Genomic DNA, 26,217 nt, shown 5'->3' on the forward strand with positions numbered 1-26,217 from the left:
TGTCTACTGCATGAAAAGATGAAGGAAATAAGAAACATAGATGTATTGTTTAAAGTTTGTTTTGTCTTTTTGTGCTAAGCGATTAACAATGGGCCAAACATATATAATAATAATAATAATAATAATAATAATAATAATAATAGTTAAAACTATTAGAATTCATAATATATATATACTAGTACAGTACGTAGCATATGTATTCTATATATATATATATATATATATATATATATATATATATTATATATTATACATATATCTAGTACTATATTTAGCTCATTAGTTATTAAACTCTAAAAAGAACTAATTATTAAATAATATTAAATATGTAATGCAAAAATATTATAAAGATGTACGTAAAATATAAGTATAAAATATGCCTATCAAATTCCCCCACACTAAAACATTTGCTTGTCCCCAAGCAAAAATATTATTTGCGAAGTAAATTAAAATTAAATTCCCAAAACTTATAATATATCATGAACAACAATCTGAAGCACCATGCAATTAATACGTTAGCACCCCTGTCTGAAAATTGATAGAGCTAAATAAGTAAGCCCTCACAGGAATATCACTCATCACTCAAGTGTTTGATGGGTATAGATTTCGCTCAAGTTCATTCCTATAAAATTGTTCTACCATAGGCTTGCATATCTTCTCAATTACCACTACAAGAGTCATGCATGACGCAAATCATAAAGACTTTTCACAGGTTGTAATGGGGCTAGGGTTAAGGTAGGGAATATTTAGGTAAGTAGCTTAAGCATAAGCTTCAAACTAGAGGAGCAAATAAGTACAAATAATCCAACACCCTCAATTTCTATTCAAAGCATTTCTCATTGACACTTCACTATCATTCTCAAAAATATAGAATGCTTCCTTAGTATTACCAGAATTTCCCCTTGCTTCATTTATTCAGAGATAACTTCAGACTCAAAACAAACTGCTGATTCTTTCTCATTTTTTTCTCATAAATTTCAGCAACATTTTTTCAAAATACACTCATCATTTCTCCCATTTCTTCATTTTTTTTTCAGCCTCCATATTTTTTTTTTGAAATCATGAATTGTCTTCGTTTTCTTTTTCATAGAAGACCAGCGACAAATCGGCAATGAAGATACAACCCACCTCATTCTCAAAACAAATGGTCTCGTCCACACTTATTCTTCACAACCTCACGCAGATTACAAGAATAATTCAAAATTTGCTCCACTAGTTATTCAGCTAGGTCAAGGCATTATTTTTAGATATATAAGGCTTATAATGTGGTTCAAGATAAAGAAAAGAATGACTATAAAGCTCAAAGTGGGTTAACGAAGGAAAATAAATCATGGGACAACCCGGTTATTTGGCTAGTGAGGCTCAAAATCAAATAATGGCCTTAATCACACTTGAATCATGCATGGTCTAATTAGCTTTAAAAGAGAATCAAGGCAAGTTCTAGAGAAACAAAATTATGGAAGAAATCACACAATAAAAAGAAAATAAGACCGAAGTGTCAGTCAATGGCTCAAAATCTCACAGGTTTATTGCTTACTTAATCTAGCCACTACACATCGAACAGGAAATGCTAACAAACTAATCACAACTTGCCAAACTATTTATTCAATCATGTCATGAATTCCAAGAAAGGAAAATATGATCATTTTTCAAAATAATACTTATTTAGCATAAAATACTAAGAAAATATTTGTGAAAATTTTGGAAAATTTTGACAAAAATCGTGACATAAGCAAACAAATAATAAAACTAAAACTAAATCTCCTCCCCCACACTTATTACCAACATTGTCCCCAATGTTGAATAAAAACATGCAGAAAAGGATTATTAAATGAAAAATAACGATTAAAAAAGAGAATAGAACAAACTCCCCTTCTAGTTGTGCATATTATTCAAAGTAGCTGGGATCTTCAAGAAGTATGTCGGCAATATAATCAACTTGAGCCCCTTCATGGTAGGGTTTAAGCCGATGGCCATTCACCTTGAATATCTTAGAAGTCTGTAAACTTTGAATCTCTATCGCACCATGAGGAAAAATATTAGTGAAAATAAATGGACCAACCCATCGAGAACGTAACTTACCTGGGAAAAGCCGAAGACGTGACTGGAAGAGTAGGACCTTTTGTCCAATTGAAAATTCCTTTCTCAAAAGCATCTTGTCATGAAATGCTTTTGTCTTTTCTTTATAGATTCTTGAATTCTCGTAGGCCTCATTGCGAATCTCCTCCAACTCAGAAAGTTGTAACTTCCGGTGTAGGCCACTTTCATCAATGTTCATATTAAAGCTCTTGACAGCCCAATAAGCTTTGTGTTCCAACTCAACGGGGAGGTGACAAGCTTTCCCAAACACAATGCGATAAGGGGACATACCAATAGGTGTTTTGTATGCGGTTCTGTACGCCCACAATGCATCATCTAATCGCAAACTCCAATCCTTCCTGTTTGGGTTGACTGTTTTCTCAAGGATAGACTTTACCTCTCGGTTGGATACCTCTGCTTGCCCGTTAGTCTGCGGGTGGTAGGCAGTTGACATCTTGTGGGTGACATGATACTTTTTAAGCAAAGCTTCGATGGTGCGATTACAAAAGTGAGTACCCTGATCACTTATTATAGCCCTCGGAATGCCAAATCTGGAAAAGATGTTAGTTTTGATCAAATCTGCAACAACTTTAGAGTCATCAGTCCTCGTGGCTTTAGCTTCCACCCACTTCGAAACATAATCAACCGCAAGTAAAATATAGACAAAACCAAAAGATACAGGAAATGGGCCCATAAAATCAATGCCCCAAACATCAAAGACCTCACAAAATAGGACCGGAGTTTGTGGCATTTCATTTCTCCGGGATAAATTACCTGACTTTTGACAAGCATCACAACACTTGCAAAATGAGTATGAATCTTTAAACAAAGTTGGCCAATAAAACCCAGACTCCAACACCTTCCTTGCTGTTCTCTTAGCACCAAAGTGGCCTCCACAAGCATAAGAATGACAAAAGGTAAGGATTGAAGCAATTTCATCATCAGGTACACACCGCCTTACCACTTGGTCAGCACAATGTTTCCAAAGGTACGGTTCATCCCATACATAGTACTTGGCATTACTCCTGATTTTATCTTTCTGTGCCTTAGAGGAATCATAAGGAAATTTGTTAGCAACCAAAAAGTTGACTATGTTAGCATACCAAGGTAAAATCACAGTTGCAGCCAATAGGTGTTCATCAGGGAATGCTTCTCGTAGTGGAGGTTCAGGTTTAATGTGTACCAACCGACTCAAATGATCAGCCACAAGATTTTCTGACCCCTTCTTATCTTTGATCTCCACATCAAACTCACTTAAGAGGAGTATCCATCTTATTAATCGTGGTTTGGCTTCCTGCTTTTGCATCAAGTAGCGAAGAGCTGCATGGTCAGAATAAACTATAACTTTTGTGCCCAGCAAATAAGACCTAAATTTTTCTAAAGCAAAAACAATGGCTAAAAGTTCTTTCTATGTAGTAGAATAGTTTTTCTGAGCATCATTTAAAGTCCTAGAAGCATAATAAATAACGTGGGAAGATTTCCCGATCTTTTGGCCCAACACAGCCCCAACTGCGTGATCACTTGCATCACACATAATCTCAAATGGGTAGTCCCAGTTAGGTGGCTGAATGATCGGCGCAGATGTCAACAACTCTTTCAATTCGTCAAATGCTCCTTTACACTCTTTGTCAAACTCAAAGGATGTCTCTTTCTGCAACAGTTTGCTTAAAGGTAAGGCTATTTTCGAGAAGTCTTTGATAAACCTTCGATAAAAACCTGCATGTCCAAGAAAAGAGCGGACTTCCCGCACATTAGTGGGATACGGCAGAGATTCAATAATATCAACCTTGGCTTTATCAACCTCAATCCCACTAGACGAAATAACATGCCCTAAGACATTACCTTGTTCAACCATAAAATGACATTTTTCAGAATTTAACACAAGATTACTCTCTATACATCTTTTCAAAATAAGCGAAAGGTTATGTAAGCAGGTATCAAAAGAGTCACCATAAACTGTAAAATCATCCATGAAAACTTCAATCATATGCCCTACATAATCAGAAAATATACTAACCATACACCTTTGAAAGGTACCCGGGGCATTACAGAGGCCAAACGGCATGCGTCGATATGCAAAAGTGCCAAAGGGACATGTAAAAGTCGTTTTTTCCTGGTCTTCCGGAGCAATTGCAATCTGGAAATAACCTGAATAACCATCAAGAAAACAAAAATAAGAGCGACCAGCTAATCTTTCTAACATTTGGTCAATAAACGGTAAGGGGAAGTGATCTTTTCTTGTAACAGCATTCAACTTCCTATAATCTATACAAACTCGCCACCCATTTTGAATACGAGTGGGAACCAGTTCATCATTTTGGTTTTTGACAACCGTAATCCCTGTTTTCTTAGGAACCACTTGAGTTGGGCTAACCCATTTGCTGTCTGAAATTGGATAGATTATCCCAGCCCCAAGGAGTTTGATGACCTCTTCCTTGACTACTTCCATCATGGGCGGGTTTAGCCTTCTTTGTGGTTGACAAGATGGTTCTGCTCCTTCATCTAGAAGGATTCGGTGCATGCAAGTGGATGGACTTATCCCTTTGATGTCTGCAATTGTCCACCCAATGGCAGTTGTGTGTTCTTTTAGCATTTGGACAATTTTTCCTCTTCTATTGCAGACAGTTTAGTTGAAATTATGACTGGAAATGTTTTATTTTCTCCTAAAAAAGCATATTTAAGGTGTTCAGGAAGGGGTTTCAATGCGGGGATCGGTGCTTGCACAACAGATGGTAACAATTTTTCACTAGAAGCAGGTAAAGCCATATAAGAAACATTATTTTGTTGGCGCAGTTTAGGACAATGATTCAATGATGCAATAACTTCATATAAATTGGCACTCAGAGAAAACTCATTATTTCCTTTTTCAAGGTGTTCACAAATAACAACTTCTAATTTATCTTCACCATTAAATTCAAAAACTTCTTCAACCAATGAATCAATAATATCAACAGAATAAGCGGAGTTATCACCCCCAGGGTATTTCATAGCATCATAAATATTGAATGTAACAACATTACCATCAAATTCCATAGTAAGTGTACCACTGTGAATATCAATTTTTGTTTTTGCAGTTTTTAAAAATGGTCTTCCTAACAGAATAGGTGCAGAATGATCATTATTTTCCATATCTAGCACATAGAAATCAGTAGGGAAGATTAAATTATTAACTTGCAACAATACATCTTCAATTACACTCCTAGGATATGCATTAGACCTATCGGCCAATTGGATAACTACACTAGTTTTATTCAAAGGTCCAAGTTTTAAAGACGCATACATAGAATATGGCATAACATTAATAGATGCTCCTAAGTCTAACATGGCTTTCTCAAGTTTAGTATCGCCTATCATACAGGGAATAGTAAACATACCTGGATCCTTGCATTTTTCAGGGAGCTTGCTTTGAATCACAGCAGAAACATTCTTGCCCATTAGCACTTTCTCACCCTTTGATGACCTTTGTTTCCTTTTTGTTGTACACAACTCCTTTAAGAACTTAGCATATCTAGGAACTTGTTTTATTGCATCAAGTAGCGGAATATTCACTTCACAATTTTTGAAAGTTTCATATAACTCTTCATCTTTCGTTCCTTTTATAGATTCTGACAAAGCTTGAGGGAATGGGGGAACTGGTTCATAATCAGTAGGGTTGGGAGACTTACCTTGAGATTTTTCATTGTTGTTAGTTCCCTCTTTTTCTTGGTTCACTGATGGGGTAGCAACCGCAGGCCCTTCAATTTCCTTACCACTTCTCAACACAATTGCACTTGCATTTTCTCTTGGATTAACCACCGTTTGCGAGGGTAGTTTGCCAGAACTCTGTGATTCCAACCGACTTACCGTAGTCGCTAGTTGACCCATCTGCCTTTCCAAGTTCTGAATACTAGCCTTCGTTTCTTGAATACTAGCTCTTGTTTCTTGTTGAAATTGTTGTGTTTGCTGCTGAAACTGTAAAGTGTTAGTAGCAAGGGATTTAACAATTTCTTCTAAATTCATACCTGCGCTAGAGCTTTGGACTGGTTGTTGTTTGGAAGGAAATGGTTGTCTATACTGCTGAAAATTGGGACGATTCTGAACAAACTGGTTTCCTTGTGAGTTCCCATAACTAAGATTTGGGTGATCCCTCCATCCAGGATTATATTTATTAGAAAACGGATCATACTTACCTTGAGGTTGTCCAGGAAAACCTCCAGCCATGTTAACTTGTTCAATAGGTTCTTCTTGAAGAGTTGGGCAGGCATCAGTTTGGTGCCCAACTACCGAGCAAATTCCACATGCTTTTACAGATTGCACATTGCCGACAGCTAATTGACGAACAAGAGTAGTTAGACTAGTAATTTGTTGCTCAAGAGCAGAAATATTTACCTCATTCACTTGCTTAGACGGTTGGACAAGCCTATTGCCAAATTGTTGAGAATTTGCAGCCATGTTTGCAATTAGAGTTCTCGCAGCGTCCGGTGTCTTGTCAACTAAAGCACCACCGCTCGCGGCATCAATCATGCTCCTATCAGTCGGAAAAAGTCCTTCATAAAAGTATTGAATGAGTAATTGATCACTGATTTGATGGTGTGGGCAGCTTGCACATAACTTTTTGAAACGCTCCCAATATTCATACAATGACTCTCCATTGTTTTGCCGTATACCACATATTTCCTTTCTAATGTTGGCCGCCCTTGAAGCTGGGAAATATTTTTCAAGGAACATTGTCTTCAAGTTGTTCCATGTGGTGATGCTCCCAGAAGGTAGATAGTATAGCCAATCCTTCGCTGAATCTTTCAAAGAGAAGGGAAAGGCTCTTAACTTGATTTGTTCTTCAGTAACCCCAGTGGGTTTCATACTTGAACACACCACATGGAATTCCTTTAAGTGCTTGTGAGGATCTTCACCTGCATGTCCATGAAAAGAAGGCAAAAGATGAATTAATCCAGATTTCAGTTCGAATTGTACATTAGCATCTAGAGCGGGAAAAGTGATGCATAATGGTTGTTGATCTAAATTTGGAGCTCCAAGCTCTTTTAAGGTCCGATTTTGAGCCATGGGTTCCTTTTCTAAATCAGAGTTGGCAGAATTGGTAGCCAGATCACTAAACTCTAGTTTCCTCAAAGCTTGTTTCCTCCACCTGCGTACAGTTCTTTCAATTTCTGGATTGTATGGCAGGACTTCTTTGTTAGCAGATCGAGTTATAGGCATAAACAAAAAGAAAATATATTGCAGCAATTATGTAAAAGTAATGAAAGAAAAGATTTTTTTAAATTTTTTTTGGGACTAATTAACGAGAAAAACAAATAAACAAATAAATAAACAAACACAAAATAAGCTAGAAAATCTCCCCGGCAACGACGCCAAAATTTGGTGGGCTGTCGTAGGCTCCCAAATTAAAACCTTACAAACGTAGTAGCGGGAGTAAGGATCGATCCCACGAGGAGTAACTAGTTTAACTTTTGTGCTCAAATTAAAGGTAGGGGGTTTGGAATATATCGAGAATAAAGATAAAATAAAAGAGAATTTAAATAAACAAGAAATTTAATTGAACGAATAAAGCAATGAAAATAATATATTGAAACACTTATAATAGAAAACCTTGGTTAGTAAAGATCCACCACCGGAATTCAACACTGATCATTGATTAATAAAGTAATTAATATGCAATTGAATATTTGTCGTGAAATTATTTCATTTCTGTTTTCCCTTAGTTGTAGGTAAATAAAGCACAAGCGGTTTAATTACCCCTAACTACTAAATAATCTAAGACAAGCGCTATAGATTTAATTTAATAGAAGCAATAGGAACTAGGAAAACCGACAAACTAAATAACACAAGCACAAGCGGTTGCATTTAATTTAGGAAAATATTCTACCCGAGACCAATTATCACTAAGCCGTCGATAATTAACCTCAGTTGCTACTGAATATTAGAATAATTTGTAGCACAACATTATCTAATATAGCAAATAATTATATCAAATTAATAACTAGTAGGCCTCCCTAGCAATTAAATGATACAACTATTCAAATAATTTAGAAGAATATTTAATACTCAAAATGCATAAAAACATATATATAATAAAGTTAAATAAATAACCTTACAGCGTTATGAACTCCGGGGCTTCAATTCACTAAACCAACTAGAAATTAGCCACAAATGGACATTGATAACAACTTCAACGAATACTATAGAGGAGGGAAGAATGAATCAAGAATGAACGATTTACAAAAGGAAACTCCCACTATTTATAGCATTCTAAAAATAGGCCAAATGAATTTCAACCATCCAATTTTGCTAATTTTTCTCGCTGCTGGACATGGTCTTCCGGAATTGTTGCTTATAGTCTGAATAGCGAAGTTCCGCTCCGTACGTGTCTACTGCATGAAAAGATGAAGGAAATAAGAAACATAGATGTATTGTTTAAAGTTTGTTTTGTCTTTTTGTGCTAAGCGATTAACAATGGACCAAACATATAATAATAATAATAATAATAATAATAATAATAATAATAATAATAGTTAAAACTATTAGAATTCATAATATATATATACTAGTACAGTACGTAGCATATGTATTCTCTCTCTCTCTCTCTCTCTCTATATATATATATATATATATATATATTATATATTATACATATATCTAGTACTATATTTAGCTCATTAGTTATTAAACTCTAAAAAGAACTAATTATTAAATAATATTAAATATGTAATGCAAAAATTAGATATTTACACTATAAATATAATTGTATATATTCACAAAATCTGTTTACAGCGTGTGTATAATTCAATACAGGTACAAAATCTCTGTCTAGTCCTCTGATTCTTCACTAACGTTATCTATGGAAGTGCCTCCGGGATTCAAATAGCGTAGCCTCCGGGATTCAAATGGCGCGTGCCTCCGGGATTCAAACGGCGTAGCTTCTGGCGTTCAAGTGGCGTGACTTTCAACAACGAACGTCAACAATTTAGAAATAATCGACCCTGCAATGGATTCAAATTGCCTGCAAAATCAACAAAAATGCGTTCAAGTCTTCAAGCGTTCTTCAATGCCGTTATCTATTGAAGTGCCTCCAGGATTCAAATAGCGTAGCCTCCGGGATTCAAGTGGCGCGTGCCTCCGGGATTTAAACGGCGTAGCTTCCGGGATTCAAGTGGCGCGTGCCTCCAGGATTTAAACGGCGTAGCTTCCGGGATTCAAACGGCGTGATCTTCAAAAGCAAACGTCAAGCTCCGAAGCAATAAACTCTGCAAAACATCAAATTAATGCTCCTGCAATGGCTTCAAGTTGCCTTCAAAAGGCTCCAAGATCTTCAAAGTACCTACAAAAAGGCTTCAAGATCTTTAAAACCTACAAAAAATGCCTTCAATGCCTTTAATTCTTCTAAATCTTCAAATGCCTTCAAAAGAGCTCTCAAATCTTCAAGCCTTCAAGTTGTCAAGCGTTCTTCAATGCCTTCAAGCTCTCAAGTCTTCAAGTTGTTCTTAATGTATTTAAGGTGTGATCTGAAGAATGAAATTGAGGCTCTATTTATAGTGAAGTTTGTAACCAAAATCCCTCAACAAACTCCACTAATATTTATTTAATTAAATTAATTAATTATCTACTAAAATGAACCTTGCCAAAATCAAGTCTATGTTCATTATTCTATCATCTAATTCAAATTCAAATTAAATTATAATTATCTAATTCTTTTTTTTTTAAAAGTTACTGGCTCTATTACATTGTAGTATCTGTTCATATACTTTCTCAACCTACTAAAACACAAAGAACCAATAATGCCTCCACTAAGGCTTGAACTCATAATAATCTTCCAAATGGAAGTCCAACCCGGATACCATTAGACCACATAGTCCTGGTTATCTAATTCAAATATAATAAAATCATATTATATTTAAATTATAATTATAATTATAATTCAATTATGAAATGGGCTTGGACCAATTAATTACTTAATTCAATAGCCCAAATCAAATTTACTTGGACTAATTAAATTAATTTAATTATCATAGCCCAATTAATTAAATTGGACTAATGATTAACCCTGAAATTGGGCTTGATAATGATTTAATCGATCCACTTGTCGGCTTCAAATTTTCTGTGTCTACAGTAAGTTCAAAAATATTTATTTACCATTTTATTTAAAAGTTAATCATAGTTAAATTTAATTATATAAATTAATATAAAATGATTTCAATATATTCGAAACTATTTTAATTTCAATTTCTCAATATAAATAAGAAGGACTCCATGTACGTATTTTGTACATTGGTCTTCTGCAACTTTGTTTTAGGATTACTTTAACTTCAATTTTTGCAATTTAAGCTGTTGTAGTTAAACATTTCTCTAGGTTAGATAGTCATAGCCTCTCGATTCACTATGAACAATTAAAAATAGTAATGGCTCAATAATAGCAAATAAAAGTAATAATATTTATAACATTGCACATAACTAAAATTACATATTACAAAAAAATTTCTTTGTAAACAACCTTTTTAGTAATGTATAAAAAAACCTATGCGTTCATCACAAATTAAAACATTAAGACTCTCAGGATTACCCAATAATAAAAAATAAATAACATAAGCATCTACAAAAGTACCATGAGTTAATTGATTTTTTGGCGTGTTCACCGTTAATCCCTAGTTGACAACCCTTTGAACTAATAGTTGCACTCAGTTGTGAATTTTCATTTTCCAGGACAAAAAGATAGTTGCACTCAGTTGTGAACCGTATATGTTGCCATATTTGCTCGGTTTTTTGTTTGCCAACTTTGATTTTTTTTTCCTAATTGAAATTGTGATTCATGCTAACTGACATTATTGTTCATGTTATTTTATAAGTGTTGATTTGTATGCTTTTTTCTTTTGAAGTTATCTTCTTTGAAAACTTTATTTCTAGTTGATGTAGTTATTCTTCAAAATAGGTGCCTACAATTTAGTAAGGTGATTAATCACTGTGTTTGACGATTAAAACTTTAGGTATACCAAAAAAGTAAACCAAAGATATGACATTTTAAATCCAAATATATTACAAATTATAGAATTTTTTTTTGTAAAATACATTTTGTGTAGTGTTTAGATAAACAGAATCCCAACATGTTAAATACCTATGAAATCATCATATATATATATATATATATATATATATATATATATATATATATATATATATATATAAAATATTTTAAGATCTTATATATTAAAAGAAATGAAGCTTCTCAAAAAAAAAAAAAAAAAAGAAATGAAGCGATGAGGACGAAGGCCAAGACCCTTATCTCCATAGATCTCAGCATTTCGTTTTCGTCGTTCTTCAATGATCTCTCTCTCTCTTGTCATCTACGGACAGATGAGCAAGCGTGGGTATAGACCCTTGTCCTCCGTGTGTAAGGGGTTCATCTCCATCTTCTTCGTTTCCGGACATCAACGCTGGTATCTCTCTCACAGTCTCACTCTTACGACCAAGAATGTCAGCTATGAATTTATCAAATTTTAGGTAGAAAACGTACTAAGTATACTGTTAATTTCTTTCTTTAACTTAGGGTTTTTATGTCTAACTGTGTTCATCATCTCCAAATCTCAGATCTGTTTCAAATTAGCTCTACTTTATCGAATTAAGCTTGCTTGTTTTTAGAAAATAAACATCTAGTTCTATTTTTAGTATTAATTTCATAGATCTAAGAAATTAACCGTAATTTTTTTTCCACGAAATCCACTAAAAATGTTCTAGGGTTACTTTTTCCGATTAAAACAGATAAAAGTTTTGGTCCTTAAAATTATTAGCCTGATATGTACTTTCTATATGATTTTTGTGTGTTTACTGTTTCTTCTTTGGTTTCGGCCTAAAATAGCAATTTTTCTAACCATTCATTTTACATATTGCTATTGTTGGTTTTCTGTAATTTTGAAGTTTTGAGTAACAGATAAGTGTTTCCATTTTTCGTTCTATGATATTTACAATCTGTTAATAAATTATTTTTTTCGTACATATCTGATTTTTTGAACCTAAAAGATGATATCTATTTCTGCAGAAATAGGTTGTAGACAGGTTCTGGAATAAAAAAAGCATCAAAAAGCAAGAGAGGATTTTCAGTATTACCTTGTTGAGCTGTTGTATTCTTCCTCCCCGCCCAGATGACTATTGATGCAGTTGTTGAAAAAAATAGCTTCAAATGACATATTAAGTAGCTATTTTGTGGTACAATTATTAGTAGGGTCCACTTCCGATTTGGGTCGGGTCAAAGTGGATTCGAATTCTTTGTAGTAAAACGAAGAGATTGATATATTGTACGCTCAAAACGGATAATGGGTGAATGAGATATTGATTCTCAAAGTAACCCATTTGAGTTGGAAAATGAAGGGAAAAAGTGAGCTTTTGTCCCACATTGATTTGAGAAGAGAATTTGCCCCACTATTTATACATGAGCTCTTTGTAAGCTTATTGAATTGTATAGCATAGAAGCTCTCTCTCGCGCGTAGGAGGGTACAAATCAAATCCCAGAATGAGATCGAAATGAAAATTGACAGGCCTTGCGGGCTATGTTTTGGTACCATTTTCCAATTCAGCCACGAAAATGAAAGAAACAATTGTATTGTTTCGTGTTTCGTGTGGCCAAGTGTGGTTTCACTGTTACCACGAAATGAAATGTAAATGGTTTCACTAATTCGTGTGGGCCACCACGAAATGAAACAATGGTTTCAATATTTCGCCGAAAGTAGTGGTTTCGGCCTGATGGCCGAAACTACTACTTAGGCAGAAAGTTTGGCCTGAAGCTTTTGTTTGTGACTGTTGGGATTTAATTCAGCTATTATGGGATTAATTTTTTGAATTAATTCCAATTTTAATTTTTGAATTAATACTCATGTTAATGGTTGCTGTTACAAGAGTGGTAGGGATGCTTCTAAATGCCATAATAAAGGCTATTCACTCCTTATTCCCTATATAAGAAGGAGTTGAGCAGTAGCATTTTAAACACACAAGAAAAATAATTTTTCCAAGCCTCAAAATACTTCTGCTTCTACTCCATTCTTGAAGCTGTGTTTTGCCCGTGCTTTCGTTCGCCGGGTTCGTTCGTTTGGGTGCTCAAACGTCGAACCGTTGTACGTTTTATCCTGGGAGACCTAGGCCACAACGCTCCTAGCACTTTTGGGAGGTGGCAAATAAGATTTTAAGGAAAGAAAGGCACTCGCCTAACTCGTACATTTCTCTCTTCCTTCTTCTTCTTTCTTGTTTTGGATTATGCTTTTAAGCAAAAATCCGTTCTCCCTCTTTTGATATATTAGTTGGATTGGACTTATAATCCGAGGATTATTAGTTTCAATTTTGGTCAATATATATTGGTATATCTTTTTCGTAGATATACATGTATATATAACCTTTGGATCCGTTTATATATATTTGTGTGTATATATATATTTCGGGTAAATATCCCATAATATTTTATATACTTGTGTGTGTATATATAAATATTATTTTTGGGATATTAAATCGATTGTGGTTCATTATCACCAACATTATCTTCGTCATACAGTGAGATAGGGTATTCTACCCTTACTGATTTTGTGTCTACAATTATTTTACATGTATAGCGTGTTTAAATATTAACTTCGGTGGTAGAAAATTTCACTGCTATTTGATTAGTTAGAGTATATATACACATACATTTGATGCAATGTATAGCATGTTAATATTTATAATACAAAGCATTACGTGTATTTATGTCTCAATTTGTTGGTAATATTTATAATACAAAGCATTACGTGTATTTATGTCTCAATTTGTTTGATAGTCTGTACTTTGCTTTTTGCTATGAAAACAAATTTGGTTCACGATCCGGTAGACCTGTGGCTAATGGCACACAATTGGTACTTATTGTGTTGTCTAACTGGTCGGCTAAAAGTCACGAAGGATCCTATGATGGTGTAATGACTACATGGTCTGAGGACTATGGTAGTGTTACAAATGACTTCAACCGTAATCGAAGGAAACTCAAGCGGAAGTTTAGCTTTCAAGAAGATTATGAGAAGAAGGAGAAATGTCACTATGAAGCGAATCGTCATCCTGGTAAAAAGGTTGAGGACAACTTCGCTATGTTCAAAACATGTGGATGGTTGGACGAGTGAGGTCACAACCGAGGTACCCCCGATGTGCGCTATGGACCACCCTTTGTGGAGTGGACGGTTGAGAATGGAACAAGGCACACGGGTTTGAAGGACTACAACGGGATAGGAATAAGGAATTTGTTTCTAATGTATTTCCTCTTTATTTATTTTGAATAAATATTGTAGTATCCTTGTAATATTTTTATTTGAATAAAAATATAATTGTTCCATTGAGTTGAATTTTGGTACATACGAATTATTTGTTAGAATAATGTCAAATGTATGAAATAATTCAATATGGGTGCGTAGTGCATCACGGAGCATTATGTGGAAAATGCTAAAATGACTTAACGCCCGGAACGAAATGTAACGAGCATGTTACATGTTGAAATCCCGTAAAGAACTTTGGTTCTGGTTCATGTAGAACGATAGGGATTTCAAGAATCAATTTGTCAAAAATTGGGATAGGTATATAATCGTGAGCGTCGCAGCTCAAGTGTTGAATATTTTAAATAATATTCTAAGAACGATTATATGAGTTTGATTCAACTAGTCGGAAATTTGGTTGATTTGTTCTTGTTAATTGCGTTATAATTAACTTGATCAAAATTCCAAATTATACTAGTATGAAATGTAATTTGAGACAAATTGTTGGGACATCAAATTAAGCTAGTTGAGCTTTTGATTTGTTGTACCCAAAATTAAGCTTGATTAGGCTTAATATGGTTGATTAAGTATGGAGGCTTAATTAAGCCTAATTGCTTAATGTGTAGCACGAAAGTTCCTTTGGAATTGGAATTGCTCAATTCAGTGAGTTGAATTGAGATTAGCACCTAAAGCGCTAAGTAACTAGCATTGTCTAGATTCGTGTTACTTTAGTGCTTGACAGCACTAACAAAAGTATGCTTGGCTAATTTTGTAATTAGCTAATAAGCATTGAAATTATAAATTAAGCAACGAAAGGTTGATGTGGGTTTATGATTTAAAGCAATGGAGGATTGCTTTGAAATCAGTGCTTTAAGTTGGAGCAACGATTCGTGCTTTGTGTAGCATGTTTCGTGCTTCATTACTAAGCACTGATTCATGCTTCAATTTCGGAAGCACTGATTCGTGCTTCAATTTCGGAAGCACTGATTCAGGTTTGTGGCCTTTCGGTCAAAACCGAATGGATTTGTAAGTGCTGATCTGTTCGCACTTACGAGATGTGCTAATGTGCAGCACAAGTTTATTCTTTATAAGAATTAAAAGGAAAAACCAAATTAATCGTGGATTAATGCGGTTATGAACGATTGATGTAGTGAATATGAAACACCTATTGGTGATTTCTGCGCAAGCGTTGGTATCGTACTCGAGCGTACGACACGGTATTCACCTCAATCGAATGTTGTTGTCAAACATAAATATCAAGATGTTGATAAGTTCGGGTCTACCTCAAAGTGTGAGGGGTAAGACAATACTTTGGACAAGTAAGTACCTTTTAAATAAGGTTACCCGCATGAAATTCTTACGAATTGTGGATACGTAGGAAGCTTTCCTACTAATGCCTGAAATGTGGGGGCGTCTTGCCAAAGGTGTGTATTGGTTCTTAGTACACGAGTCCTATAGTTTGGATGTACATAAGAACACGATAAATTGAATCAAAAAATTTATTGTTCTTTAGAAGATATATCTCTATGAAGGTTCAATATCGGACCTAGCACGTTGAAATGAAATTTCGACATAGCTATGGTTGAAGGGTATGAAAGAGAACCCAAGCTCAAAGCTAGACGTAGCAAGAGAGCTAGGATTGAAAAATCCTCTGGTCCAGATTTTCTGACGTACATGCTAGAATGTGACGCGCATATTCTAACTTGTTTACTAGAAAATAACTTGAATTTTCTAACAAGGTTGTTAGAAAACGAGCCTCGAACATATGTAGAAGTGGTGACTTCTACAGATGGACCAACCCGAGAGAGGCTATCGAGAGTGAAGTAAATTCTATCTTAAGAATCATACTTGGAACTGATTGTTCTTCCTTCGGGTTGTAAAACCTCTAGATCCTAAACGGATCACTAGTCGGAAGATAAAACCGGTCGGTTATATCGAAGTAAAATGGTCGGGCTTGTAATTGTAGATTACATGCAACACGAGTGCCACGATTACTTCAATATGTATTCTCTTGTGATGAGAATGAAATCCATTAGGATGATACTTCCCGAGAGCTGTTTAGCGAGACTTGGAAGTTTACCGAAATGGATGTATCGCTTTATTAATAGACATGGAACAACCCGAGGGTTTTGTGGTTCCGCGCTATGGAAAGAAAGTGTATAATTGGTGAGATCATTGTATGGCTTGAAACAATTGCCTTAGTATTTGGCATGTAAGTTTTGATCATACAATGATGTTTAACGAGTTTAGTATAAACAAAGGTGACAAAGGTCTACGTAATGCGTACGATAGACGAGGTTATCACTATTTATCTATACACGATAAACTCAACGTGGGTAGTAACGATCACATGATCAATTCTACTAGGGTCATGTTAAATTTGAGATTTGACATGAGACGAGTGAGTTTGGCAGATTTAATCTTCGAGATTGAAATCGTGGGAAAACCGTATGGTCTCGTGTTAGCCAATCTCGCCGAGTTGATTGAATCTTTATAAAGGAATGATAATCAAGTGGCTTGGACACCGTTAGATACTAACGTACAACTAGCCAATAATCACGGAGATTGTACTTCTCACGGAGAATACATTCAGATTATCAGTAGTTTAATTGTATCAGTTGGGTTGTACTAAGCCGGATATTGTCTTTGCGGTTAACGAACTCGATAGATATACGAGTAACCCTAGTGTTACGCACTAGAAGGCAATAGTGAGAGCTATGAGATACTTAAGGTATGCTCGTGACTTTGGACTGCACTACGTGGGATATCTAGCTGTACTTGGATAGTATAGCACGGATATCAAAGGACACTAAGTCCATCAAAGGCTACGTCTTTACGTAGGCCAGTGCAGTCGGTTGGACGGAAGTTCTCGAAATGAATTTGTGATAGCTAAGATCCGACGGGATCAAAGCTGAGAGCCTTACACTCGTGTCGCGAGCGAGTAGGCCGAATGGCTATGCCATTATTTCGAGAATGTTCCTAGTGGTGAACTCGTGCCTCCAATTTGTATGCATTGCGGTAGTCAAGTCAAAATTGGTTAAGTACAGAGTTAGATGAGGAATGGTAAGTCTAGACTCATAAGTCGTAGACATAATATCATTAAACAATTTCTCACAACGGGGGTTATCTCTATTGACTACGTGATGTCAAAAGATAACGTAGCGGCCGCTAACTCGCTAACCCGAGGGTAAGCAAATGGTTGTGGAGAAGTTGGGACGAGGATTGGGTCTAAAGCCCGTGGACTAAAAGTTCTATAGTGGATACCCAACTTAGCTAGCACCTAGGTTCAATGGGACAACTAAATTATGGAACGAAGCGTGTCACTGTGGGGGTCTCGGACTCCCCACCACTCCTCGTTAGAACAGTGAGTCCCGCGCAAGGTTAGTATGTTGATGCTTTAATGATTCGAATGTCGGTTGACATGTGTGAGTATGTGGGATACTCGGAAAAGAATCACCTATGTGAGAGAGAAGTGAGGGTCGCTTCAAAGGAGAATTGATGGGCACAATTTTTCACAAACTCTTGCAGAACCAGGACGGTGACCCACGACCAAAATGGGCACACTCATGAGAACAGAGCATGGTTGGGAGGTTCCTGTGTGAGATATATCATCGTCTACACAAACGGCAGTCGGTTCAAAGACATCGCGTTCTACCGTACAGCCAGTAGAGTAAACATATCTTTACAAGGGAAGGTTCAAAGGGTATAGTGATCCCTACCTATCCTATGCAGGGATCGACCGTTGAACACAGTTTGTTTCCGATTTAAAAAAAAAATACCCTGAAAATCAATTTTCATTAATGTGGGGGATTGTTGGAAAAAATAGCTTAAAATGGCATATTAAGTGGCTATTTTATGGTACAATTATTAGTAGGGTCCACTTCCGATTTGGGTCGGGTCAAAGTGGATTCGGATTCTTCGTAGTAAGACGAAGAGATTGATATATTGTACGCTCAAAACGGATAATGGGTGAATGAGATATTGATTCTCAAAGTAGACCCATTTGAGTTGGAAAATGAAGGGAAAAATTGAGCTTTTTCCCACATTGATTTGGGAAGAGAATTTGCCCCACTATTTATACATGAGCTCTTTGTAAGCTTATTGAATTGTATAGTATAGAGGTTCTCTCTCGCGCGTAGGAGGGTGCAAATTAAATTCCAGAATGAGATCGAAACGAAAATTGACAAGCCTTGCGGGCTATGTTTTGTTACCATTTTCCAATTCAGCCACGAAAATGAAAGAAAAAATTGTATTGTTTCGTGTTTCGTGTGGCCACGTGTGGTTTCACTGTTACCACGAAATGAAATGAAATGAAAATGGTTTCACTAATTCGTGTGGGCCACCACGAAATGAAACAATGGTTTCAATATTTCGTGTAGCTCCCTCATAAAGTTTGGCCTGAAGCTTTTGTTTGTGACTGTTGGGATTTAATTCAGCTGTTATGGGATTAATTTTTTAAATTAATTCCAATTTTAATTTTTGAATTAATACCCATGTTAATGGTTGCTGTTACAAGAGTGGTAGGGATGCCTCTAAATGCCATAATAAAGGCTATTCACTCTTTATTCCTTATATAAGAAGGAGTTGAGCAGTAGCATTTTAAACACACAAGAAAAATAATTTTCCAAGCCTCAAAATACTTCTGCTTCTACTCCATTCTTGAAGCTGTGTTTTGCCCGTGCTCTCGTTCGCCGGGTTCGTTCGTTTGGGTGCTCAAACGTCGAACCGTTGTACGTTTTATCCTGGGAGACCTAGGCCACAACGCTCTTAGCACTTTTGGGAGGTGGCAAATAAGGTTTTAAGGAAATAAAGGCACTCGCCTAACTCGTACATTTCTCTCTTCCTTCTTCTTCTTTCTTGTTTTGGATTATGCTTTTAAGCAAAAATCCGTTCTCCCTCTTTTGATATATTAGTTGGATTGGACTTATAATCCGAGGATTATTAGTTTCAATTTTGGTTAATATATATTGGTATATCTTTTTCGTAGATATACATGTATATATAACCTTTGGATCCGTTTATATATATTTGTGTGTATATATATACTTCGGGTAAATATCCAATAATATTTTATATACTTGTGTGTGTATATATAAATATTATTTTTGGGATATTAAATCGATTGTGGTTCATTATCACCAACATTATCTTCGTCATACAGTGAGATAGGGTATTCTACCCTTACTGATTTTAAATCTACAATTATTTTACATTTATAGCATGTTTAAATATTAACTTCGGTGGTAGAAAATTTCACTGCTATTTGATTAGTTAGAGTATATATACACATACATTTGATGCAATGTATAGCATGGTAATATTTATAATACAAAGCATTACGTGTATTTATGTCTCAATTTGTTTGATAGTCTGTACTTTGCTTTTTGCTATGAAATCAAATTTGTGAATATATATGTTTTTCACTTTTCAATTCTTCTGGCAAGTATAGATGACTATTATTTTACATTGATAATGACAATGTATGCTACTTTTGTCCCCATTTAATAATGTAATCATGATCCAAAGTATATTAGATAACATGTTTAAAGTTAGCTAACAATGTTTTTCCAGCACGTTAATTAAAGCTTTCTTTATTCAATCGCATCACCATCGTTCCTTGTAAAGTTAGCTACAATCTGCGCCTTACTTCATGGTGCTCAAGTTCGAAAATGGTTTAGGAACTTATTTTGTAATGTGAAATTAGTTTAGGAACTTGTATTTTATTTTAAGTCAAGTTCCTTGTTATATTTATATTGAATGTCACAATTTGACATCTAGGTAACGTCAATTTACTAAGTCTCTAACAAAATGAATTTCACAGTTACTAAATGTTTATCTTTGTCAAAATACATGAGTTAATTATTTTTTTTGGATTTTAATTTGCAGGTACAAATTTACTTGCAATCCTGCTAGTATATTTGATGCAATTCCAAAGGTATATGGGGATGCCCTTCATATTAATGTCCTTTAATAAGTTCACATTTTGTAATCCTTTGTTTTATTAAAATATCAGATGGACATGATGAAAAAAAAAAAAATTGCCCATTTTCAGGTTTAATGAAAGTTCACTGCTTTTCAATAAGTAGAAGATACAATATTTTATTGCTGATTCACAAACTGAGTTTGGAGGTAATACAAATGTGACTACACACTACAGTACAAATCTCTGTCTCAAAATTTACTTACATATATGTTATTAGAGTGAGCAAGGTTGGACCCGTGCACATAAGAAAACTGGAACATAGACAATATAAAATAGTTAGCCAAAAATGAATCCAAAATAAAGTTCCATCAGTCAGTAGCAGAGGCACCTCTTAACTGTACCACTTCCATCACCACTCTGTTCCTTAAAGGAATTGCCTTTAGTCAACGGACTTTCAGACTCATCCTCACCATCAAGCAAGAACCCCTTCTCAAGCAAGGAATTGCCTTATATTTTTGTTTAAGTCTGAAAATTTTAGATCAGAATGCAATTTTTTTTTATTTAGTTAGGAAGCTAACCTCATCGCTGTCATTGTCATCTTCTGGCTTTAGAATTTTTGAACTCAAATCTTTGCTTTATGAGTCAAAAATTATCTGGACAGGGGATTGCTAGTAGTGCACTATCCTTCTCAAGTTTTAGAACAGGAAAAACATTTAACTGGTTGTCAAACTGTTTCTTTCTAGCAGCACTTTTAAAGACAAAGGATAGTGTACTATACTTATTTACCTATGACAAATCAAGTTGATAAATTAGTGGAAGGAATCTAATAGTATTAAACTTATGGGTGTAAATAAGAATATTGTACTTTATGAATGCCTTTTGTAACATTTGATGTGAATTGACTTTGCAGGCTCAATGATTCAAGCTTCAATCCAATTTTCTTACATGTAATTAGGAGAAGGCTTAAAGGTAACAATGATCAGTTCACTTTATTTAGGGATGTCAATCGGGTCAGCCCACTCGATTTCGGGTTAACCCTGTCGGGTTGTCGGGCTAATAGGTTAATTAATATTTTATTCCCTGGTTCGGTTTGGCCCTAACCCTAAACTTCGGGTTGTCGGGCTAATCGGGCGGGTTGAACAATCTGAACTAAAATTAGAAACTGAAAGTAAGTACTCATATTTAGAGTAGGAATAATAACAGGGCGGGGCAAAACGGGGGTAGCATTTAGTTTTATATATATATATATATATATATATATATATATATATATATATATATATATATATATATATATTTCTTTTTAATTATAATAATTATTTTATGTATGTTATGTTTAACATCACTTCTATAATAAAAAATAATTTTTAATAGTTCGGGTTGTCGAGTTAGCCCTTTTAATTTCTGGCTAGCCCTATCGGGTATCGGGCTAATCGGTTTTGAACTCGTCGGGCTAATGTGTTTTATCGGGCTAGCCCGTTCGGGCCATAGCCCTGTCGGTTTCGGTTTTTATCGGGTTGGCCCATCGGGTTCGGGCTAAATTGACATCCCTAACTTTATTAATGTACTTATCCAAACTATCTCTAACAATGGTCAACTGATAATTTTATATGCTATATCTAAATGACTTTAAATTCTTATTCTTATCCATCTGTTGAAGAAATTAGGATAACAATTAAAGAAAATATTGTAGCACTCTTTTCATTCTTTTCACTATTTTTTGTTCCAACTCTAAACAGTAATTAAATTATGATTCTGTTAAGAACAGGAAACGTACCACAAAGAAGCCTCGTACTCAAGATCCATAGTTGGTGCTGGCTAAGTATTGGACTACACCTCTTGTGTTTAATGATTATATACAGGTAAATTAGTAATGATTCAATAGCTTTCTTGTTGAAGCATTTCCTTCAGTTTTGAATGTCACACAATATCACTGGGAAAACCATCTGTTCTCCTGACTGGGTTAGTTGAAGCTTTGAAAGTATAGTTGAAGCTTTGAAAGTACTATGGTATACATTATATTTCTAGGATTCTATTTCTTTTCAAAAGAAAGTTGAAAGAGGATACAAAGGTTCACCTTAATCTTGTAGCAACTGTCTTCTTCCTCGTGAATGATTCCCCAGCCATCACAATAGGTATTATTTCATGATACCTTTAGATTCTTTCTATTGCACCCATGGTAGTCTATCCCTTCAAAAACTATCTTCTGTTAGTTTCTCACGGCATCACAAATCGTGAATAGAAAAAAATGTTATTATCAAATGAGTCATTATCTTCTCCTATTATCATCTTTGAAATATTTGCCAGAATATATGTTCACTAAAAATAACAGTAATAAAGATTTTTTCAGATTATCTAAAGCAATTAATACAAAAAAATATATATATAAGAAACAATTTACCTATCATCAAGAAAGAGACTTCTTTACTTTTGATTGATTGTCCTCTAACTTCTGGCACTTTGGAGCTCCTTACTAATCTAACCCTGATTTGCTTGGCAGAAACATATTGAGAATGCATATTATACAAGGGATTTACTTCTTCACAATTAATTTGGCCGAGGCTGAGATTTTACCTGATTTGAGTGCTTTATATAGAGGTTGAATTATTCTGGGCTCTTGTAGAATAACGAAGAAGCCAGCTTTGGAACAATAAAAAGGCGTTTTTCAAACCAAAAGACCTTTCATAAAGGTTGTGTTCAATTAGATTTCAAATACTTCAAATTTGTAATTAAAGTATGGAACGATTCTGTTTTCTAGATTTATTATTGTGGTTCTCTATGTTTACATGCATAGGTAATATAAAGAACTAACAAACTTAATATAAAAAATTATTAATGAATTAAGCTAAATCTAATCAGTGGCTGTAATTGAATATGAACATCATTAATTATCGCGTAAATCGACATTTCTCTTAAACGGTATCGTTTTCACTGGGCGGGAAAAGGTTTTGCCAAAAACTTCTTGCTTTATAGAGTTAGATAGATAGGATTTACTAAAGGTTTTAGTAGTTGAGTTGGTAGAAACCTAAGGTTGTATGTGGTAGTTCTTGGGTTCAATTCCCATTAGTTAGTTTGTTTGTTTTTGTTTTTGTTTTTGTTTTTTTTTTTTAAATTTTATTTTAACCATTCCAATCCTATAGTATTTTTAGTTTCTTTTCTTTATTTTAACCCTTCCAATCCTTCAATAAATTAAATATTTTTTAAGTCTATATTTTTGTGAATCATTTAGTTCATGTAGTCCGCAAGTTTATATTATACTTCATTGTATTAAAATTAATTTAGAAAAATTAAAAATTGAAATAACTAAAAGAAAATTAAAATTAAAGTATTTAGCAATATACTATCTTTTCTATTCAAACTATTTTATCTAATCAATTATCAATTATGTTTTATATATTTTATAGCATTTCAAAGTGTTTTAAAATTTAACCCTACTCAAGTATAGTTTTGGCTACGCCCTTAATTAACTATCTTGTCGTCTATCATAAATATTATTGTATTATAATTTATAATGTATTTGAACCATATTATAGATGTTTGATATTTTTTCATTGACAATTCTAAAGTCGTACAGCGAATTCTTCAGACAAAATTGTGGAAGATGCAATTTTTTCTTAGAAGTGAGATCTAGAGTTAAATATGCCCCCACTCACATTATTTCCTGCGCCCGCCACTGCCCGCCGCATTTGAACTTTCTCGTATATATATATATATATATATATATATATATATATATATATATATATATATATATATATATATATATATATATATATATATATATATATATATATATATATATATATATATATATATATAGTGAAATGATCAGGTGCATTTGTTGCTTCCCCATGCGGATGTGCGGTGGATTAATATGCGTGAGATTTGTACACAATGTGCGTGTGTGTTGTGCTTAATGTGCATGAGATTTGTACTTAATGTGCGTGTGTAAAATGCAGCAGAAAATATTAATGTCAGCTTCTTCCCCATCCCAGTAGCCATTTGCCCCCTCCCTGATGATGATGATGCGGAGGCGGGCTATGGTGGTTAAGAATTATGGGAATAATACAACAGAAATCCACACTTAGCTACTGTGCAAATTTTACTGTGCGTGCGTCATTTATATAAACATTCAACTGCACTGAAGGTAGCTGGTAATCCAGAATCCATTGCCAAATTGAAGGAAGAAGTAACAAGAAGCTTGGGCGTTAATGTGCGTGAGTTTCTGTTCTGCTTCCTTCTGAGCTCATAATTTTGAAATACTCATGCACATTAAGCACAAATCTCACGCACATTAAACACAATACTCAGGCACATTAAGTATAAAACTCACGCATATTAACATGACACACATTAAGTACAAATCTCAGGCACATTGAGTACAAATCTCACGCACATTAAGTATAAACCTCACGCATATTAATCCACCGCACATCCGCACGGGAAGCAACAAATGCACCTGATCCCTTCCATATATATATATATATATATATATATATATATATATATATATATATATATATATATATATATATATATATATATATATATATATATATATATATATATATATATATATATATATATATATATTTGTTTACAAAGGTTAATGTGGTTGATTGCAAATAGTCTTTAGGTAGTAACTTAGAGGTTGTGGGTTCCGTTCCTAAGCTATACATTAGTAAAAATTTTAATAATAGAATTTTTTAAAAAAAATAAAAATAAAAACGGGCTGACGGCTTTGCCCGTTTAGCCCGTCAGCTCGTCCTACACGGGTCTCACAACCCAACCCGTGGGAAAACGGGCCGGTCCGTTTTGACAGTTCTATGTGTGTGTGTGTAACACCCCGTGTTACGCTCTTTAAACTCCGATTAATTATTTAATTAATTCCGTTGAAGAATAGTTAGAAAATGATTTAATTTAGTCAGGATCCACTAATTAATTAATGTGGTCCATGGAGGATCGTGGACCCTTACTTATAATAAAGCCTCAAACTTGTTAGAATTAGGATTAAGGGCCCATTTTTAATTAGACTCTGATTAGGATTCCTAAATCCTTATAAAATGGGTTAGAAAGCCTTTAGAACCTTTCCCTACCATTTCCCCCTCCTATACACAAAAATCCCCTCCCATGGAGACAATCGGTCATCGTCAAGGTGTTCGGTTGCAGGGTAGGGTACACATACTTGTCGAAGAGGCTGCATGTTATATGGCATCCAAAGGCTAGATGTAGTGTTTCTAGGGATTGAGAGAGTCAGAGAGAGAAGGATCGAGAGAGAAAGTGAGAAGAAGAGAAAGAAGAAATCTGAATGCATTGATGAATGTTCAACAACCCCTTACAAGTAGTTACTAGGGTATTTATTACACATGGAATCTTAACTAACTCTCATCTAAGCGATGACGTATGACTCGTTAATTACTAATATCTTCACTTATTTAAACTGCGTCGTTTCGAACCCTTCCAACTGCCTGAACCGTCTGCTCATGCGATGTCGTCTGAACCCTCTTCTTGTTAAGCCATTGGAACCATTACACTAAAATGGACATTGTAGCTCTGGATGATGACTATACCCTTGTACGATTCTGGTCTGTTGACGACTATGAATTTGCAAAATACGGGGGACTATGGACAATCATGGATCATTATCTAATCGTCCAAGATTGGAGACCAAATTTTGATTGTGTGTTTGGTGTTCCTATTTTGTTTTTTGTTCCAATGATTATTGTTTGGAATGCTCAAGGAGCGGCCTCTAAAAAGTTCATAAGAGCCGCTCTTTCTATGATTAGGCAATATAAGCCGTTATGTTTCAGGGTGCTCGAACCCAAGTCCTCGGGGGTTGGAGCTAATGAAATGTGTTATAAACTCGGATTTGATAAATGGATCAAAATGGAAGCCGTTGGTATGAGTGGTGGAATTTGGTTAGTTTGAAATGACGCGTGGTGGCATTCTTGGGCCACGTGATAACCAGGGAGGGGA

The 26,217-nt window shown here is 34.8% G+C and overlaps 1 protein-coding gene across 1 annotated transcript; it reads right to left on the minus strand.

The window, feature by feature from the left end:
* Positions 1–4,665: 4,665 nt before the first annotated feature.
* Positions 4,666–7,014, minus strand: LOC109167852 (the record flags this gene model as incomplete). Its single annotated transcript, XM_019316923.1, has 3 exons — positions 4,666–5,789; positions 5,829–6,135; positions 6,457–7,014. Coding segments are annotated over 3 exons (1,989 nt in total), but the record flags the coding sequence as incomplete, so codon positions are not given.
* Between the last annotated feature and the right edge of the window lie 19,203 nt (positions 7,015–26,217).

The sequence above is a fragment of the Ipomoea nil genome, unplaced genomic scaffold, assembly GCF_001879475.1.
Source record: "Ipomoea nil cultivar Tokyo-kokei standard unplaced genomic scaffold, Asagao_1.1 scaffold3170, whole genome shotgun sequence".
NCBI lineage: Eukaryota > Viridiplantae > Streptophyta > Magnoliopsida > Solanales > Convolvulaceae > Ipomoea > Ipomoea nil.